This window comes from Cannabis sativa, chromosome 5 (assembly GCF_029168945.1).
Source record: "Cannabis sativa cultivar Pink pepper isolate KNU-18-1 chromosome 5, ASM2916894v1, whole genome shotgun sequence".
NCBI classification, from domain to species: Eukaryota; Viridiplantae; Streptophyta; class Magnoliopsida; order Rosales; family Cannabaceae; genus Cannabis; species Cannabis sativa.
This window is the reverse complement of record NC_083605.1, coordinates 13,021,031-13,043,501: the sequence shown is the minus strand read 5'-3', so window position 1 is coordinate 13,043,501 and position 22,471 is coordinate 13,021,031. Positions and strand designations below refer to the sequence as shown.

At 35.6% G+C, this 22,471-nt stretch overlaps 1 protein-coding gene across 1 annotated transcript; it reads right to left on the bottom strand.

Moving 5' to 3' along the window:
• Positions 1-8,719: 8,719 nt before the first annotated feature.
• Positions 8,720-10,094, bottom strand: LOC115717671 (uncharacterized). Its single transcript, XM_030646653.2, has 3 exons — positions 9,857-10,094; positions 9,127-9,635; positions 8,720-8,983 (listed from the first exon to the last, which is right to left on the bottom strand). Exons 1-3 carry the CDS (start codon positions 10,092-10,094, stop codon positions 8,720-8,722), a joined length of 1,011 nt encoding a protein of 336 aa, XP_030502513.2.
• Between the last annotated feature and the right edge of the window lie 12,377 nt (positions 10,095-22,471).

Sequence of the window (22,471 nt, the reverse complement as noted above, 5' to 3'; positions counted from 1 at the left end):
AGATAGAGAACAATCACCAAGCCTTACTGCCAAAATCCTACCCTGTTTCATTTACTCATTGTATCTCAATTAAACTCGATGAATACAATTACTCATATGTCAACATCAAGTTCTTGCCTCGAATAAAGGCAATCGACTTCAAAAATACGTCGATCTTGACAGAGCTCCACCAAAGTACGTCAGTGTTGCAGATGAAAGATCTCACACTTTTAACCCTGAATTCAAAGACTGGGAACGACAAGACAATCTCCTAATTTCTTTACTTCTATTGTCCATGTCTGAGAAGACCACAAATCGAATGATAGGCTCTGACACCACTGCTTAGATTTGGCACGCTCTCAATGAGTACTATACAACTCTTAATGCAACAAATATAGTAATATACAAGACCCACCTTTGAAACACCAAGATGACAAGTTCTCTCAATGACTATCTACTCGAGATTAAAGGGATTATTGATCTTCTTGCCACGATTGGTCACAAAAAGATACCTCACTACTACAAACTGCACTTTTGGTGTCAGTTTTAAACTGGCACTTGTACCGTTAGTGGCAATTGATAGAATTGACACCTATTCCACAGTGACAAAAAGTCAAATTTTAAGTGTCTTTTATAAACTGAGACAAATGAGTTTTGGTGTCATTTTAAAATCGACACTTAAAGTATACATAAATGTTTTTTTCTTTAGTGTCGGTTTAAAACTGAGACTAAATGAGTATTTTTGAATAAAAAAATAATCGTTGAAAATAAGATTTAGTAATTCCAAAATTACTAAACCTATCAAACTCATTAACATAAAAAATTTAGCATTATAACAATTGTAAAATGAATAATTTCTATTTCCAAAAACCTGTTAAAACACATAAAAAAAAATATACATTTTTCATAACAATTTATCAATTTTACAACCAGTACAAAATAAAAAAAATACATACATGAAACTCAATACACAAACAAATCCCAAAAATATAGTTGCTAAATACAAACAATTATAAAATAAAATCAACAAAAATTGAACTAAAAATTACACTAAAATATTTAAATAAATATTGGATCTGGGGTTCTTACTCGTGGTTTTTTGGATTCGCTTGGACAGTCGATGACCGTGGACGACCATTGTGGCTTTGGTCGTGGTTGCACCGAGATTGAACAGAGAGGAAGAGAGATGGGCTCTAGGGTTCTCGACTCGTGGTTTTCTGGAGTGGCTTACCTGAGCTCCGGCGTGGCATGAAGAATAGAGGAATGAGAGAGAGAGGTCGGCTCGCCTAAGGTTTTGGTCTGGGTGTCGCACGAAGAAGAAGGGGTTTTGGGGTTGGTGGTTCAATCGCCAGGGAGGGTGAGGGAGAGAGCTGAGGTTGGGGTTGGCCTTCAACGCCACATGAGAGGGTGAGGGAGAGTGCTGGGTTGGGGTTTTAGGCGCACGAGAGGGTGAGGGAGAGAGTTAGGGTTTTCTTTAAGGGTTTTCAAAATAAGGGGGATAAAGTTTCTATTTATACCCTCTTTTTTCTTTTTTATTCTAATTTTCTTTAAAAGAATGTGTCGATAAGTGTTGGTTTATAATTGAGACCAAATGATCTTTTAGTCTTGGTTATGAATTGATACTTTTACTCAATTTATATTTATATTTTTTTAAAAAAAAAAAATTGGTCTCGGTTATACTTTTAGTGTCGGTCTACTAACCGACACTAAAAGTCATTATAGGTGTCAGTTATAAACTGAGACCAAAGAGTTGGAGTGGTCTTTGGTGTCAGTTTTTTTAAAAAAATATCCCTCGAACCGACACTAAAAATCTATTTTGCAGTAGTGCCTCAAGATCATACTGAAGATAATGGACTACCAGCTGAGTATGATGTGCTTGACACCTCTGTTACTACAAGGAAAGATGACTACACTATTGCAGAGATAGAAGCCTTGTCAATGAGTCAATCAGATCGCATTGACAAACACATAAAGAATCTTAATATTTTGAAAGCTAAAGCCAATCTTTCTCACACAAGATTCAATGGTTTCAATTCATACAATCGTCCACCGTACTCAACTCTAGCTATTCCACCAAGATTCAGCCGTGGTGGTCCCCCTCGCAATGATAGTTATACAAGGTATCTCATGTCTCGAGGTGGTCCTACTCTAAATAAAAGTGGTCCCCTTGGCCAACGTGGTGGCTATTCTAGCCCTAGACGTGGCCAAATTCACCAAATGAATCAAAAACCTCACTGCCAATTATGTCATAAATTTGGTCATTTGGTTAAATAATGTTTCTATTGCTTTGACAAGTCATTCACTGGCCCTGAATCCTTTGCTAATTTCCTTGCCACTGCTAACATTGCTAAGATGCATGTAATGTATGCCACCCCAAAAGATGTACATGATGACAACTGGTACCCTGATTCGGGTGCCACACATTATCTCAGACCAGATTCTACTAATCTTGGAGCTAGCACATCTTATGCAGGTAATGAAAAAGTTCTTGTTGGTAATGGTGCTGGCCTGAATATTAAAAGTGTTGGTAAGTCCATGATCTACTCTTCTTTCTCATCTCTAACATTGTCTCTCAATAGTCTTTTGCATGTTCCTTCCATAACAAAAAATCTGGTTAGTGTATCCAAGTTTGCTCAAGATAATAATCTGTTTTTTGAGTTTCACCCCTTTTCTTGTTGTGTCAAGGATTGTGCTAGCAAGAGGATTTTGCTGGTTGGGAATCTTGAGAACAGACTGTACAAATTATATTCTACTCAGCTGAGTCTTCTCTCCCCTTCACATATTGTTGATAAAGCATCTCAGCCTGCACCTCAATGCCATAGTCATCATCTTTTGAGTTCCAATTCTGATTTTTCTGTGGCACAGTAGGCTTGGCCATCCAGTTGCTAAAATTGTAAAATTGGCTTTGTCAAAATTTAATATAGCATTGTTAAATAAAAAATTTTCTGATGTGTGTCACTCTTGCTGTCTTAGAAAATCTCTCAAATTTCCTTTGTCTCACTCCAATACTACTTACATAAAACCATTACAGCTACTTCATCCAGATCTATGGGGATCTGCACCCATTAATTCATCCAATGGATATAGATATTACATTAGCTTTGTAGATGCATATTCAAGATATACCTAGCTTTATCTTCTTAGAACTTGAGATGAGGCTTTGCCTACTTTCATAAAATTCAAGGCTCAAGTTGAGCTACAATTGGGTTTTAAGATCAAAACACTTCAGTCAGATTGGGGGGTGAGTTTATAGCCTTTACTAATCTCCTTGAGAGTTTAGGCATAGTGCATAAACTTGCTTGTCTCCACACACACATGAATAGAATGGTGTTGTTAAGAGGAAGCATAGGCATGTTGTTGAAATTGGTTTAACCATGCTTGCACAAGCTCATCTTCCTCTCAAATATTGGGATGACTCTTTTAGAATAGCAGCTTATCTCATTAATAGAATGCCAACCCCTATATGCTGAGGAACACATCTCCTCTTGAGGTGTTGTTCACAACTGTCCTTGACTACACAAATCTCAAAGTGTTTGGGTGCCTTTGTTATCCAAATCTTTGGTCATACAACAAAATAAACTGCAGTACAAGTCTGTACATTGCATTTTTCTAAGTTATAGCATAGCCCATAAAGGGTTCAAATATTTGTCTAAAGATCATATGCTCTATATATCTAGAGATATTGTCTTTGATAAAAACACATTCCCATATGCTAACAGACAAGTGACTCAATTCAGTCACATTGAATCTCATTCCAATTTTGTCTCAGTTGTTCCTCCTCTAGTGTCATTCCTCAATGTCAACAATCCACCAACACCTCCCACTGTCATTCCCCTTGATCCTCCTACTGTTTTCACCCAAGTAACACAGACTACTGCTCATGATGTTGCTCCTTTGAGACAGACTTCTACTACTATTGTCATACTAGCAACCAATGACACTTTATCTATTCCTGTGTCTGTAGCAAATCCATCCATATCAGTCTCTCCCAACATCAGAGATTGGAATCTTATGGACATATCAGTTCAACACTCCACAATACCTATTACTAACACTGTCAACACAAATGTGCCTACTATTACTAACCATTTACCTACAGATGCAACAATGTCATCTACTTCCAAACAACACATGACAACAAGACTCAAGGCTTGGTTAAGGAAACCAAAGGCTTTGTTAGCTATCAATGAACCCAAGTCTGTTAAAGCATCCTTACAAGAACCTCACTGGTTTGAAGCAATGTCCACAGAAATGTTTGTTTTAAAGAAAAATAAGACCTGGGTGCTTGTTCCTTTACTAGAAAATCAAACCAGTATAGGTTGCAAGTGGGTTATGAGAATTAAACAAAATGTAGATGGTTCATTCAACAAATGCAAAGACACATTAGTGGCCAAAGGCTTTCACCAACAGGTTGGGTTTGATTTTTCTGAAGCTTTCAGCCCTGTGGTTAAGCAAATAACCATCAGGATTGTGCTAACCATAGCTGTCACTAAAGGCTAGACAATAAGACAGTTAGATGGCAATAATACTTTCCTTAATATAGACCTAAAAGAAGACATCTATATGCAACAACCACCAAGGTTTATTGATCCAGATCATCCAAACTATGTATGCAAGCTCAACAAGGATTTATATGGTCTCAAACAGGCACTTAGGGCCTAGTTTGAGAAACTGTTCACAGCCTTGGTACAACATGGATTTCAGTTTTCAAAGGCCAACCAATCTCTCTTCATAAGGGTAACGTCTCACTCATGCATCTACATTCCTGTCTATGAAGATGATATACTTATTATGGGCAATGATGACACCCTTGTTAATCCAACTCATCTCTGAACTGAGTTTTACTTTCTCACGCCAAGATCTTGGACTTGTTGATTACTTTTTGGGCATTCAAGTCATCAAAACTCCAGGTGGTGTATTACTTACTCAAATAAAGTACCTTCAAGATCTTCTTACCAAGGTTGATATGCAAAATGTAAACACACAAAATATTCCCATGAACACACTACTACAATTTGAGCTTTTAGTGACACGCATAAAATGTGCGCGTCACTAATGAGTTAGGAGTAATTTTTAGTGACATGGAGAAGTAGACTCTAAATATTCAGTGTTAGTCACCTATAATGTGTGTCACTAAAGTAAGAGGTGTCACTAAAAGATAAAACCTAAAATTTTCAAATTTTGATTAATTTAAAAATTACTACCATATAGTGGCGCAACAGGCGTGACTGGATTAATGTGTCCCGACACACCTGGCGCGTCACTATATCATAACCCAAAATTTTTATTTTTTATTTTTTAAAATACAGTTTTAAAATACTTTTAATAAAAAAATAATAAAATAATAAAAAGCTTGCTAATTTTTATGTATTTATTAATCAATGTTGAAAAAATAATAATAAACAATAAAGTTAGCTTGCAAGTGTCCCTAGAACGAAACCCTATTTCTTTAGGGAAATTTGATTTTCTATGCATTATTTACACCTAAATTAAAATATTATACCTAAGTATACTAAAATTGCACAAATAGGTATAGTTTTCCCTAAACCCCAAAATACTCCTCCCACTTTTCTCAACCCTCTCTCTCTCTACCTCCTTTATCTCTCAAATCCACCCTAAACCCATAGCAATTCCACCGTCCACTGCCCTTTTCCCCTACCCACAATGTTCTCCTCCGCTGCAGCACACCGCACGGTGATCGTCTACACCCACGACCCCTACCCACTGCCCCTACCCATGATGTCCCCCTCTACCGCACCGCATCCACTGCCGATTGACGAGGAACACCACAAAAACAGACCGAACACCACCGAATACCACCGAATGCCACCGAACACCACCAAACACCACGACTAAGAAAATTAAACCCATCTCGGCCAAACAACCACCACCCAATGTTAGCAGAGGTAAGATCTCATGTCTTTGGATTTTTTGAATTTTTTAATTATTAATTTGGGTTTAAAATGCATTTTATTGATATATTTGGGATTTGTGATTTAGTGTGTGATTTAAGGTGTGATTTAAGATTGATTCATTGGGGACATTGAAGGTCCAATGTCGGGCCTAATGTGGGCTCGATAGTCGGCCTTCCTTTTTTCTACCAGTACCCGTGGGGGAAAATTTTTTTCAACTTGTTGAAAGATACTTGAAGTAAAGACTTCGTAGAAAAGAAGATGTATATGGATAAGAAGATTGAAAAGGAAACAACTCAGAAGGAGTCGTAGTACTCTGTCTATGGATGTGCTGTAGCATTGCAATATTGGGCATATGAGCCCATCGTAGAGCTTGCTGAGAAATTTGCGATCAGAAAATGAGCACAGCTTTCCTAGAATGGTGAACTGAGAGAGTAAGGAGGTGCCACTTGGCAAAGAGGAAGTCATCAGATTATTTGCAAGAAACATAAGTTTTTAAATTCATTTTATTTGTTCACGTTTATTTATTTATTTCATTTTAATCCAAGTCTAATAATCTTTTTGTTCTTATTTGCAGTTGACAGTGTACTCCATTTTATGTCCGCGAGCTCATGAGGTCGAGTTTTTTAGCAACGTCACTGGAGGTGAGGCGCCTCTATTTATAGATATGGAGGAATTGGTTATTGGCAGTGATGGAGAGCCCACTCAGGATAGTTTGCGTGGCCAGGCTTCGAAGCTTGCACAGACGCTAGGACAACAAGCAGAGGAAGCTGGAATCCTCAGAGCTGATACACCACCACACTCTCCACCATCAGGGGCCCATTCTGTTCCACCGCCTGCATCAATGACCCATTCTGCATCTATGCCTAAGTCAACATCTATTCCCGGTACTTCACAGCCTCAGGATCAATTATCTTCTACCATATTGGCAAGATTAGAGCGTGTCGCGAAGGAACAACTTGCTTTGAAGCAAGGGCAGACTGATATTCTAAAAGGGCAGATAGAGATAATGAGTTACTTGAAGACCCTATTGGTACTCATGGGAGATCCGAGAAGGCCCAATGTAGAGGCAGAGCCACATCCAAACCCCGTCTCTCCAGGAGATAAGTTCATTCTTCCTAATGACTACAGACCTGATGAAGTGGAAGATGTACTCCATACTCCTCAGAACATGCCAATTACGTCCATTGGAGATACGCAAGACTCAAAGGTACAGGTTTTAGAGACCGTTCCAACACCGGTGGAGAAGAGATCGAAGAAAAGGGCAAGGTGGTTTGACGAGTACACCGAAATGAAGAAGAAGATGAAGCCATCGATAGCCAATGCGAATGTTGACCCACTTCGGCCCGTTGATGAGAAGCTACTACATAGTTTTCAAAATTGGTTGGTGGGAACCATCGGAAACAAGTATCTGAGGCACGTCTTCATCGGTGTTCATGGCGTGGCTTGGTTCCAAAAGCTACTGACGAACAAAGAATGGCTTTCTGATGATGTAAGTTTATTAACTAAGTATTATGATTTGTTATTTACTGTTATTTACTGTTGTTATTTGTTTTATTTGTTTAATGTTCTAATGTGGTTGTGCTGACTTATTTGTATGTGTTGTGCAGCATTTGGATGCGGCTTTCCATATGATGAGGAGGCGCCAACACTTCTTCCCAGAGTTGTACCCACGTAAGTGTACTGTCATGCCATCTTGGTTTGCTTCATCGTTGAAGGGTCGGTGGGACGCTTGGAAGACCAATACTGACCAGGCTGGCTTTGTCTGGGATGAGTCCCTCTTGGAACTCGTTCGTGGGGATCCAAACCAATTCATGCCGTCTTGGAAGGATATGGAGTGCATATACATGGCCATCTTCTTGGACCGACAGAAACATTGGATCGCTATGGAGGCGAATCTTGAGTTGTGGAAGCTATTCGTCTTCGATTCGAGTATTGGAACTCTAACGGAAGGTGAACTAAAGACGTTGATGGATGCTTGGTACCTTTTATTATCCAAATTGGTGGACCAGTGTGGTGTATGTGACACCCATTACATGGTGATGGTCACTCAAATGACAGCCTCCGCAACCCAGGTCAGAAAATTCTACTGGGATATCATGGACAATAAAGTTGTACCTCAAAAAAAATTGAGGTAATTTAAATACAAAAAACTAATTGAATTAAAAAAATTTATTATTATTCTCTATGGTTTATTAAATTTTGCGTTTAACTACTATTGCAGTGGTGATTGCGGAATGTACATCATAGAGCATATTGAGCATAAGTTATTGGATCGACCATTCAATGGAGTAGATGATGACCATATGCCGCTCTTCCGCCAGAGATGGAGAGTAGATTTATCCTACCAAAACTGGTCATGAACTTTAGATATTTTATTTATCATATTTGTTGAACAATCTTTACTTTTACGCTTTTCTATTTGAACAATCTACTTATAACCCGATCCACTTCTGTTTGTTTTAATGGGTTCAAAAATTTGTAAAAAATTGTTTTTTTTTAGATAGTCAAGCACTTCCTTCCATGCAAACTGAACGAATAACTACAATAATAGACTCAAAAAAACTAAAAGTCCATGTTTAACACATAACAGTACAAGCAGTTCATGGAATACATAATGGGAATAGTACAACACATAATAATATTAAATTCAACATTTATTTTAAACCTCAGTAGGTGCAAGTGCTTCTGTTGTGCCCCGTGGCACCCCACTTGCCACATTTTCGTGGTATGATAACCCTTTCACCATTACAAGCAGTTTAGTTTGACTTAATTCTTCCAATTGTTTGCTTCTTGGGTTGCCCTACTGGTTGCTTCTCAACAGGCACTCAAACTGTCATGTTCTTTATATCATCAGGCACTTCCCAATCATCCTCGTCACCAACTGGCATAATTGTACCTTCATATGTGCTCCTCCAATATTCTGTTGTGTAATATGGCGGGCATGGTGCGTAAACGCCAATACTTCTTTGCTCAGCTGCAGCACATGCATGAGGACAAGGAAACTTCATGCACTGGAACAAGCCACAAGTGCAAGTCTGTTCTTGCAAGTCCACTACGCCACCGGTCTCAACTTTTCGTCCAGGGTGAACCTGCAACGTGTAAGATTCACATGTGTCAACGTTCAAATACTGAGATTTTTCCAATTGCGAGGCAAGTCCTCTTCCATTTCAGGAGCTAGGGTCTTCATCCACTTGTCAGCTTTTTCTTCTCGTGTAGCAAACCACTGTTTGACTTTGGACCTCAGGAATGCTACAACAGCAGTGATCAGGTTGCCTCTTGCGTCCTTAGTTGTGTTGTTGAAGCTTTCAGCCCGGTTGCTCATCATTACATTGTAACGTACCCCTGAAAAGTACAACCGAACCCATTTTTGAAATCCAATTTCCTCAAGATATTGTGCAACCGCAACATTCATTGCCCGAATGTTCTCAAATTCTCTGTGAAACTCTGATTTTGAATACGTGTGGGTACACGTGTAAATGTGATTCGTGAAGACGTCAGTCTTGAACTTCTGGTTGACGTTCATAATAATGTGGTGGTAGCATGCACCGTGGTGTGCATCAAAGAACACGATCTTCAAAGCACGAACAATGCTTTGATGCCTATCTGAAACAAAGGCTAAGTTCTCAACATCACCAATCGTTTCTTTCAATTTTCTCATAAAATAGGTCCAAGAATTGTGGTTTTCACTGTCAACTATAACAAATGCTATCGAAAAGATATGGCTCCCTGCATCTAGTGCCACTGCACACAACATTTGCCCACCATACCTAGTCTTCAAGAAAGACCCATCAACGCATGCAACAGGTCAACGAAACCTAAACCCCCGAATACAAGGATCCAGAGAGAAGAAACAATACTTGAAGCGACCATCTTCTACCACAAAATCGTGATGGTACCTAGATTTTTCAACTTTAGCATGTGCAAGTAACTAGGTAATTTCGAGTATGAATCTTCAGGTGTACCTCGAGTTAGGTGTAGTGCCTTCTTTTTGCACCTCCAAGCCCTTTCATAACTCATTTGGATCCCGTAATCCTTGTGCATATCTTTCCTTATATCAGAGGCCAAATGATTCGAGTCGTCAGTTGCAAACTTATCCTTAATTTGATGGGCAACTATCAAAGGTGATGCTTGACGGTTATCTTTTCCTCGAAGATCAATGGCACATGTATGTTCATTATGAAATGTAGTCACCTCAAGCATGTTAGAAAGTACGTTCTTCTTTGCTCTTAATCTCTACCCACAATCTATATCCTTACATGTAACGTACCAAACAGTAGTATCGGACTTCTTAACGAAGTAGTCAAACTCTTTCTTCATTGCATACAAGCCAACAACCATATTTAAATGCTCTTTGTCTCTAAAAAACTTTCCTACATGTAACTCCCTGCCTGGTGTGCCACCCACAGATATATAATGACTATGATCCTTGATGTCTTCTCTTGTATACATTTTCTCCTTGAATTTACCGTAACTTGTCGAAGAAGAAAATGGATCGCTAAATCCAGTCACATTGGTCCCTCGAGCATCACTAGGACCACTAGCATCATTGGTCTTTCTAGCATTATTAGGACCTAAACTCTCAGTGGTTCCTATAGATTATTGGTTTCGCCTAGACGATTACTACTAGTACCAGGTGTTTGGCAATTTTCTCTACAGGGCATTATTTTCTGTGTCGGTGGCCTGGGTGGTATTTGGTACGATAGTGGACTTAAGTTCAAAGCTACAATAGCAGGGACCTGTGTGCCTTGATTGTCTTTTACTTCATCATCGCCCTCAACATAACATTCAGGGTCTAAACCATCAAAAAACCCATCAATGAAGGGAATTTGTGCTACAATATCAGCACTCTGCATCATAGTGTTTAATTCAGGTAATACATCGGCTACCAACACCTCTAAATTTATTTCTGGAATGAAACTCCCAATCTCGCTACAATTGTCCTTACCAGAACTTGGTGTGGGACTAGGATTGACACAAACATTCTTCTTTAACAAAGTCACAAACAAGGGAGTAAATTCATCTGGCTTCTTTACAAGTGTAGACAAAAAGTACCTTGCACTCTTATCATTTCCAATAACTTCAGGACGATACGTGTAGCCTTTCTTGTACTTGTAATTTACTTCCAGTTTCAAGTCATACTGCACTTTAACAATATCTAGTTCTTCATACAAAAGATCAACCAAACCTGAGTAGCTTACGTTCGGAACAATGTCAAATGTCAAATTTTCGGCCCTTTTATAAACCCAATCTACACCCTCAAGCTCCCAAACATCATTATACATTACAAACGCATTAACAGTTGAACCTGTCACATACATTAAAAAAAATACAATTACAAATTCAGAACGAAAAATCTAATAGAAAAGTCTTAAAAGTAATAAATTTGTAACCATCGGGCCAAATCGAGGCCAAACCATCGGGCCCCATCAGGCTTTATTTTTCTCTGACATAACCATCGGGACACTAATCGGGTCACATCGGGCCACCCCCCATTCAGGTTCACCCCCATCGGGCCTGTAATCTGGCCCATCGGGCCAAACCCAATTCCGGTTCCCCCATTGGGCCTAATCGGGCCACCTTCCCCAACATCAAAAACTAAAGAAGCATCAGGCTAGTATCCGGCCCCTATCGAGCTAGACGAAAAAAATGAAAAAAACCCCAGGACAAACCAGACAAAAACCATTTTACCACAAAACAACAGAAAAACAGCAATAATCCACAGATCAATCATGAAAAGAACATTCTAAACTAAATATATTAATAGTAAAGAAATAAATCGCTTACCCATGGATTTTTGCCTATGGACGCTAGGTGCCTCAAAAATGGAGTCTCACACTAGATCCTCTAACTTCTACCACTTTGTAGTAGTTTGGAGAGTTTAATTTACAACTAAAAAAATTAGCTTGAGTTGTTAGAGAATAGGAGAGAAAATGGATGAGGTTTTGAGAAAGAGAGTGACGAGGGAAGAGGGATAGATTATGTGTATAAGGGGCATTTTGGGTTTTAAAATATTAGTATGCCCATTTTTTCAATAGTTATAAGTATTAGTTTTCGGAACAAATTTAGGTATAAAAGATGCATAGAAAACCTTTACATTTAGAAAACCTTTACCAAAAAAATAAGCCATTTCTTCTTCTTCTCTAAGACGACGAACCACCTCCGAGACGACGAAGCCGCGGCCATCCCTGGCCACCCAAGGTCAATCAACAACGAACAAGAGACTAACCAAATGATGAAGAAAGAGTAGAAGAGGAGGACACGGAAGCTTTGGAGCTTGTTCTCTATCAAGTCTCCAAGTGTTATGTCTATATGGTAAGATTTATTGGATTTTCCTCAATGGGATTTTCGAGATTCGATCCTAATTGTTAATTGATAATCTGATGAGGTTTCCTCATGATTGAACAGCTATATTTTCATGCATTTCGTTTAGAGGATCAAGATTCAAGCTTTTTAATTAATTGTGATATTTTAGTAAAAGATGTTTTAGAAAGATTAAATCATAGGGTTCTTTATGTAATTATTGATAACTTGAAATGTGGGAAACATTTATTTGCTTGAACTACTGATAAGTTATCATTATAAATTACATAATAATTTGAATGTTGTGGGTCAAGTAATTTATAGTGGCAATTATTCCGTCTTTCATTTTATTTTCTTTTTAAATATTAATGAATGTAAAAGTGTTAAGCTGAGTTCTTTTATGCTCTTTCCGCAGATATACGACTGAGGAAAACAGCAGCTTCCTACAGGTTTTTGTTATGCTTTTATTAAAATTGAGGATACTTAATTACTATGCATTAGACACGTAAATTTTTTATATTGTATTTGTCATCCACTTTTTATATGAATATTTTAGTTTAAATTTGTGTTTAATATTGTAATAGATTTTAATTTATTTTTCGGACTGCCAGGTCCTTTTTGATGCGGTTACGAAGCGGATGGTGCCTGACTAGAAACTTGTTCAGGTGTTTCTCTCTCTATTTTCTGGTTTCTCTTTAGGGGGGTTGTTTAGGGTTAGTTGGATCCCTCGCAAGGATAGTGGGGTGGCCTATCGTCTTGCTGTGCGTGCGGCTTCCTTGAATGTTTTTCGTGTGTTTGATGTTTTGGGAGGTTGCACCCCTGTTGCAACCGTGAACCTTGTTCTGTTTTGGCGTTTTTCTCTTCAATGAAGTTTACTTTCCAGCAAAAAAAAATATTTTAATTTGTTTTTGTAAAAAAAGAATGTAATAATAATTAAATATAATTTTTTTAAAAAAATATTTAATGTAGTGATATTTTTTGTGTGTCACTATATCTCTAAAAGTAATAATAAAAAATTAAAAAAAAAAAAAGATATAGTGAAACTTTTAGCATGTGGCTGTTACCTTTTCAGTCTGACAAAACCTGACTCTATACGCATATAGTGACGCGCAAAAAGTGAATGTAAAAGGGTTTAGTGACACGTGTGGAGTGTCACTAAAAAGTTTTAAAGTTACTCAATGTGTGTCACTAAAACCTGTTTTTTCTAGTAGTGACAGTGGCTTTAAGCTCTTTAACTATGGCAGTGAACCTGTCGAAGATGCTACATTGTACAAATCAATTGTTAGAGGTCTGCAGTATGCTACCATAACAAGACCAGAGGTTTCTTTTTGTGTCAATAAAGTGTGTCAATTTATGCAAAATCCCTTGCATACACATTGGACTGCTGTGAAATGCATTCTGAGGTACATTGCAGGTACCTTAGATTATGTTATGCTCCTCAAACTTGTTTCAGACTTCTCTCTTGATGTGTTCTGTGATGTAGATTGGGCATCTGATCCAGATGACAGGCGATCTACTTATGGGTACTGCATCTATTTTGGTGGAAATCTTATAGCCTGGATATCAAGAAAACAAGTCACAATAAGTAGGTCCTCCTCTGAAGCAGAATTTCGAAGCCTTGCCAATGTTGTTGCTAAAGTGACCTGGGTTTAATCTCTGCTTCATGAACTTCAGATTCCTCAAGCAGTTGTTCCATCTGTGTGGTGTGACAACCAAAGCATAGTCCTCCTTGCTACAAACCTAGTGCTTCATGCTCATATCAACCACATATAGATTGACCTCTATTTTGTTCAAGACAAAGTCCTACAGCAACACATCAATGTTAAGCATGTTCCAGCCACTGCTCAGACTGTTGTTTGTCTCAGTAAGTCAATCTCCATTACCAGGTTTTTTGAAGTTTGAGAACAACTGTGTGTGATTTCCAAAACTACACTCGATTTGAAGGGGACTGTTAAGGAAGCTAGTTAGTTAGTTACTTGTTACTGTTAACTAACTAACTCGGCTGTTGAGTGTTCTTTGACTGTATTGATCAGAAGGTTGTTATCTTCTTTATGCCTATATAAACTGTCTTGTAATCCTCTTCATTAATAAATGAATACGGAACACTCTTTTTTTTAATTCTTCTCTCTCTGTGTTTGTCCCGAAACCTTACAAGGGCATTTCACCTAAGCTAGTAGCGACTGACCCTTTTTTTTATTTCCACCCTTAATAGTGCCAAAAACCCATATTCTATTGCTAATATACAATAAGCAGTGAAGAGTCTCTACGGCTTATAAGTCTTTTGCTACTCAACATTCATGTTGTAGTGTAACACTAGGATAGACTATATATATATTTAGCCAAACGATTCGGTCACGCTTATTAAGTAGAGTAACATAATACTCTCCTTTAATTATAACCATTAAGTGTTGTATAATTATATCCAATGGCTCAAAACATTTATAGGGAAATTGATTATGTTTTTTTAAAAAAAAATCTAACATCGATTTAATAAATGAGACTAGCAATAGGGGTATTGCACTTTCCCCTTCAACTACCGGGTAATTATTTGATACTTATGGGTAATTAAAAAAAGATAAAGATAAAAGTGAAAAAAACACTTAAGAAAACTCTATCTACTTAAGAAAACCCATGTATCTTATTCTCACTTTAAACCCTATCTACTTAAGAAAACCCTCAATCTCAATCCCTGGCTTTAATTGTTGGCCTTTCCTTCTTCAACATTCTCTTCCTAGTTGAAAAAAAAGAACACAGCAATCTTCTCAGTGGTGATTTGGGGATTCTATTTTATTTGGTGTTGTTGTTGGAAATTATTTTACCAGGATCTTAGATCTACTCACAAGTATGTTTATTAACATCCTAAATAAGAACTTTCTAAAACGATAAATTAAACACATATAAAGTTTAGGAAACCTTACATTGGGTGCAGCAGAATAATATGACTCCTTCCGTTCAGATATCTAGCCCTTGATTCCTTTCTGGAGCAGAGCATTATCAATATCTGAACCTGGATCTCTTTCTCTGAATCTTTGATGTTGAAACTCCTTTGCTGATGATCTTTCTTCACGATCTTCCTCACTATGATTGAGGTATCACTTGATGTGTGTGGGCACTACTCTCACACTAAGGATTTCGAAATTCAAAAGGGAAGAGAAAGAAGAAGTGGCAGCTAAAGATAGGGAGAGAGAAAGGCTCAGGTTTTTCTTTGAAGGAAAAATAGAAAATTTAAGTGTAATTTTCCTGAAGCCTTCACTATCTATTTATAGCATTCCACTAGGGTTAGGTTTGAATTATTTGGCATTAAAATAATGAAAATATCAGTTTAAATTTCCTACAAAAGTGGTTGGCCCTATACTAGTGGATTTGGGCCTCACTTTTTGCAATTTTGCAGTTTTACCTTTTCTGCATCTGATTTTCTCAAAAACGCCAATTTTCTAATTCAACCATTTAAATGCCAATTCTAACTATATAATAACTATAAATAATTATTAAATAATATTGTCATTTATCATATTTATTAATTGAACCATACAAAGTATCATAATTAACAAATATGCCCCTATAAACTCTTTCTTTACAATTTCGCCCTTACTTAGTGAAAATTTCACAAATAGACATAGTCTAATTTGTGAATTATAATTGATTAATCAAAATCAATTACATGAGTCTTGCAAGCAATATTATCTCAACTAGTGGGGGGACCATGGGTCTATATAACCGAGCTTCCAATAAGTAGATCAAGAATTTAGCACTAAAATTCACTAACTTATTAATTCTTCGTTGAATCCACGCATAGAACTTAGAATTGCACTCTCAGTATATAGAATGCTCTATATGTTCCACCATATAGACACATCATTAGTTATCCATTGTTATAATCCTAATTTGATCAATGATCCTCTATATGAATGATCTACACAGTAAAGGGATTAAATTACCGTAACACCCTACTATGTATTTTATCCTTAAAACACTTGACCCCGTATAAATGATATTTCAGCTTATGTAAAATGAGATCTCCACCATTTATTTTCGTTTGTTCAAGCTCGAAGGAGATCATCCTTTGCTTACTATTCGCCAGATAGAAGCTATAGATTCCATGTTTATGCTAGCGCTCCCACTCAATTGCACTACCGTGTTCCCAAAAAGTACGTATCACCCTGACCTAAAAGTAGGCTTAACTAACAATTCAATAAGGAACACGAATAGCCTTTCAAGATTGAGCCTAATCATAACAGGATTAAGATCATTTGATCTAGGATCAACTAGGCAATATTGACTTGAATAGATTTTACGGTAAGTTTAATTAAATCTAAGTCAAAGTTCAATATCGGTCCCTTCCGATGCATACTCCATGCATCCAACCTGAGCTTTACTTTAACCAATGTTCTGGAAAGAACATAGTATTTCTCCAAATACAAGTAAACTCTTGTTGTAGATTATCATATCAGTAAAACCCTGTGTCTGATAAATCTAGGAAACTTTATTCACATAGTCATGTTTACTTTCCAATGTGTTGACGGCACAATAAACAGGATCAAGTATGTGAAAAGAGTTTCAGATGAATTTATACATTATGTACATATAATCATGAAATAAATCATGTGAACCATGCAACATTAAATGTTATTTCTGATCTATATAAATAAGTAAATCTGATTATATTGAAATGAGTTTTATTTAGGGCATAAAACCCAACAAACTCCCACTTGCACTAATATAAAACAAAAAGTGCGTTTCAAATAATCTCAACACCTTGATATACAAATCAAGTGTAGTAGTAGTAAACTCCTCGTAATAGGATCTGAAAGGTTGAATTAACCACAACCTTTTCTCCACTATTACTCTTCCTTTAATCACAAAATCATTGATAATGTGAAATTCTTCTCTATATGTCTACTCTCTTGGGATACTGGATTCTATATCTTTAGCAACTACTTTTGGTTAATCAGGAAATTAACACTAGTAGTTTAAGGCAATTTGGAATGATGCCAAAAATGTATAGAACTTTCCTTAGACTGAATAAGTACCTTTCCTGCAACCTTAACATTCAGTCCCTCTCTGGTAGACCTAGAGACTTCAGATAGGTTTTTACACTTCTCCAAAATCACTATTCCACCCCCAGAGTAACCACCATCTTATCAGAAAGATTTACTAGCACAAAGGCAAATTTCGAAATCTGATATGGTGTAGTCTAAGAGTTTTAAACACACCCTTATAGACTAACATATAGTTCCTCTTCTTTATCTTAAGATTTACTTGATTGTCTTCCAATGTTCTTCTCCTGGATTAATCTGATACCTACTCATTACTCCCACTCAACAGCAGGTGTCTGGTCTAAGGCATACAAAAGCATATCTAAGACCTCTCACTGTTGATTTAAGAAATTCTTTCATGGCTTTATCTTTTCTGGAATAGTTAAGACTTTTCCTTAGATAAATAAAATCTATACCTAAGAAGTTGTGAAGCTTCTATAGATTTCCATTAGAAAGAAAATGCTTCAGCATCTTACTAAAATAAGTTGCTTGCATTAGAGTAAGTAATTACCACGTATACCACAAGCAATAGGTTTAGATAAACTCAAACCTATAATACTAGGAACAGGAAGTTTTGTTAAGTCCATTGAATGGACTTATAATTAAAAATTTCCTTTTATGTCCTTGTAATAGAAAACTTTAGGTTACTCCATGTGAATGGATTAAACCATAGTTCTATTGGCTTTCTTCTTAGTTTCTTATCTTGACAATCCATAACTTGTTTAAACTCACAATGGATTTTAATCACTAGTGTCTCCCAAGTCATAAGAAGGTGAGTTCCTAGAAACTCTCCCACTACGACAAGGCACCGTGAATTGTGTCTAAGAAAACTAAATGGTATTGATCTCTTCGGTTGTGACAAGACAACAGAGGCAGTGGGATCATCATATGTTATATAAGATGATAGAACACTTTTGGAATCAAGAATTAAATATCTCCTTTATTTGCTACTTGTTTTTCAGACTTAGTCATTTTCTTAGAAAAGTAGTATTTGTTTGAACAAACACTTTCTTATCTATTGACAATGGGATGGTCCACCCATAATCACTTAGAATAGCTAACAAACCATGGTTAACAGTTCTAGCTTTTCTTAAGATTTTGATTAGGTCATCCATGAATCTAGTAATTATTTACATTAAGTACTCAACCATTACATCATTCTGAAATTGTATTACCATAGAAGGAATTAGGCAACGACTAGTAACTGATCATTAACATGCAACTCGAAATTTCTGGGGAGGTAAGTTTGGATATAATTCAAAAATCAATTTAATGATCTTTGAACTGCATATCTACTAACTATTTCTCCACCCCTATCAGTTCGCAAGATCTTTAACCACTTACCTTAATGGTTTTAACCATTGCTAGAAATTAATGAAAGTTTTCAAACATTTCAAATTTCTTTGCTAAAAGGTATAATCTAGAGTTATCGTTTTAAGAATACAACGAAAAAACTCATATCCACCCCTGAATGTACATCCATCTGCGAATGAGATGAACTACTTTCAGTGGATATAGGCATATTAACTCTTTGCAGAGATTGATCTTGTCAAATTCACTATGAACAAGATACAAATGCCATAGATTAAAAAAAATGTGGTAGTGTCTTTTGATGACTTAGGTATAGTAACATCAAAGAGTTCTTAGAATACTTCAAGTGGATCCTGGTCACAGAATACCTAACTCATATTCCATACAGTTTTAATCCATTAATAGAAGATGGATATTAAACACTTGAGAAAGTGTAACTGTATTGTATTCTGGAATTAGAAATATAAGAAAATTTCTATTTGGAATCTAAAATTAAAGTCAAAGACTTAAATTTATACCAAATATTATGAGTAATTCTATCTTGGACCAGCACTACTAATACAAACTCTAAGTCAGATTTTCCCATACAATCAGTAGGAGATTTCTAAGATTGAGGATTTATATCAATTGGGAATAGAATGTCGGGATTATAATCATATGCGTCATATAAAATGACATGAAATGATTTATAGACCATTCATCCAATGATATGTTTTTAAAGCTAATTCGAAATGAATAAGCTAAGAGGAATTAGGATAATTTCGTTTAAAATAAGAATCCAACGATGCTTCGATTAGCGAAAGTCAAAGTAATCTTATTTATATAATCTTCTTGTTTCATATCGTAAAAATACTAGTCTAAGGTGTCATCAATTGATGAACAACTAGATGTTGCATATACAATATTTATCTTTCGAGATCTTACACTATTATGTATGTCTAATGGTGAAAATCCATTAGGGATTTATCTCATTAGAAAAACAAACATGTTAGACCAACAATGAAGATTCGAAATTAAACTACAACTTAATAACAGAAAATAACATGGTTCAATATAAATTCATACACAATTCAGAAATTATAAACATATAGCAAGTAGGAATGACAAGTGAAAATACTAAAACTTACAATCCTAAATAATTTCCAAGGTTTTTCAACAAGGCGATACGATTGTCCCGTTTAGGCGAGAGTCAAAGCATCATCCATTGAATAGAGTTGTCAGCTCATCTAAAATGATAACCATTCTAGCAACCTTTTATTCGATCAAGATTGGAATTCAGCGTTGTCCCGTTTAGGCGAGAGTCAAGGCAATTCTATCTTATGAGCTTCCACCATTGTTTCATAATTTTCAAGTCAAGTATGGTCGCCACCATTAGGGTGATCCATACCATACAAAACACTTACAAACTACTTCTCATGCGAGGTTAAACAGTGCGAAATTGCTAATGAATGTTCCTCCATTAGGGAGGATTACTCACTAAAACAAACGCGGTGTAAAACCCACAATGGAGATCGAATATCTTAGTAATAAAGCTCATTATTTAAAGTGAGTTGTATTTTCTTTGATTCTCTTTATTTAATTTATTTATTTTAAATATATATATTTATTTAAAATTTCCAATTTAGAATGAAAAATTCTAAATATAATAAAAAAAATTCGAAAAATTTAAAAAAAAAAAATTTGAAAAATACGAAATTTTTTTAAAAAATTAAACCTACAATTTTTGAAAAATTAGGTTTCAACCAACCTAAATATCATTTCAAAAAAAAATTTGCTAACTACTTTTAAATTTTAAATGTTATTTTATAAATAAAAATTAAATAAAAAATTAGAAAAGATAAATAAATATCTTTTTCAAATTTTAAATGTAATTTAAATAAATAAAATAACAAAATTTAAAAAATTAGCAAAATATCTTATATCATTTAAAAATTACATGATTATAAATATCTTATTTTTAAATTTAAAATAAGATAATATATAATCAAATTTTAAAATAAGATAGATTTTTAAGCAAGAAGATAGATACTAATTCTATTCAAATTCAAATTCCACTAATATCTTGAATTAAATTTAAAAAATATTAAATTAATTCAAAATGATAATTAGAATTGAATTAGGAATAGTAATAGTATAAATACAAAACTATACCAAAAATCGGAAGTTAATTCCATGAAAAAGCATGAAAAATCGAAGAAAAACGAAAAAAATTGTGAACTGTACGGACAGATTTGCGATCGCAGGAAAATTTCAAAACAACCCCGATTTTTTCAAATCTTCAAAAATTCATAACTAATTCAAATAAAATCGAAATTGAGTTCTGTAAAAGGCTAACTTGCTTAATGTTTTCCATACTATCCAATAAAAATAATTCCAGAAACAAAATCGCAATTATTTTTTACGAAAATTTACAAACATCAATCAATCATCAAATAACACTCAATACAACATGATACCATCCAAAGAACATACAAACAATCATTTTAAAGTCCAAATTTCTTGCAAGTAAATCAATTACCATGGATCTGAGGCCAGTTGTTGGAAATTATTTTACCAGGATCTTAGATCTACTCACAAGTATGTTTATTAACATCCTAAATAAGAACTTTCTAAAACGATAAATTAAACACATATAAAGTTTAGGAAACCTTACATTGGGTGCAGCGGAATAATATGACTCCTTCCGTTCAGATATCTAGCCCTTGATTCCTTTCTGTAGCAGAGCATTATCAATATCTGAACCTGGATCTCTTTCTCTGAATCTTTGATGCTGAAACTCCTTTGCTGATGATCTTTCTTCACGATCTTCCTCACTATGATTGAGGTATCACTTGATGTGTGTGGGCACTACTCTCACACTAAGGATTTTGAAATTCAAGAGGGAATAGAAAGAAGAAGTGGCAGCTAAAGATAGGGAGAGAGAAAGGCTCAGGTTTTTCTCTGAAGGAAAAATAGAAAATTTAAGTGTAATTTTCCTGAAGCATTCGCTATCTATTTATAGCATTCCACTAGGGTTAGGTTTGAATTATTTGGCATTAAAATAATGAAAATATCAGTTTAAATTTCCTACAAAAGTGGTTGGCCCTATACTAGTGGATTTGGGCCTCACTTTTTGCAATTTTGCAGTTTTACCTTTTCTGCATCTGATTTTCTCAAAAACGCCAATTTTCTAATTCAACCATTTAAATGCCAATTCTAACTATATAATAACTATAAATAATTATTAAATAATATTGTCATTTATCATATTTATTAATTGAACCATACAAAGTATCATAATTAACAAATATGCCCCTATAAACTCTTTCTTTACAATTTCGCCCTTACTTAGTGAAAATTTCACAAATAGACATAGTCTAATTTGTGAATTATAATTGATTAATCAAAATCAATTACATGAGTCTTACAAGCAATATTATCTCAACTAGTGGGGGGACCATGGGTCTATATAACCGAGCTTCCAATAAGTAGATCAAGAATTTAGCACTAAAATTCACTAACTTATTAATTCTTCGTTGAATCCACGCATAGAACTTAGAATTGCACTCTCAGTATATAGAATGCTCTATATGTTCCACCATATAGACACATCATTAGTTATCCATTGTTATAATCCTAATTTGATCAATGATCCTCTATATGAATGATCTACACAGTAAAGGGATTAAATTACCGTAACACCCTACTATGTATTTTATCCTTAAAACACTTGACCCCGTATAAATGATATTTCAGCTTATGTGAAATGAGATCTCCACCATTTATTTTCGTTTGGTCAAGCTCGAAGGAGATCATCCTTTGCTTACTATTCGCCAGATAGAAGCTATAGATTCCATGTTTATGCTAGCGCTCCCACTCAATTGCACTACCGTGTTCCCAAAAAGTACGTATCACCCTGACCTAAAAGTAGGCTTAACTAACAATTCAAGG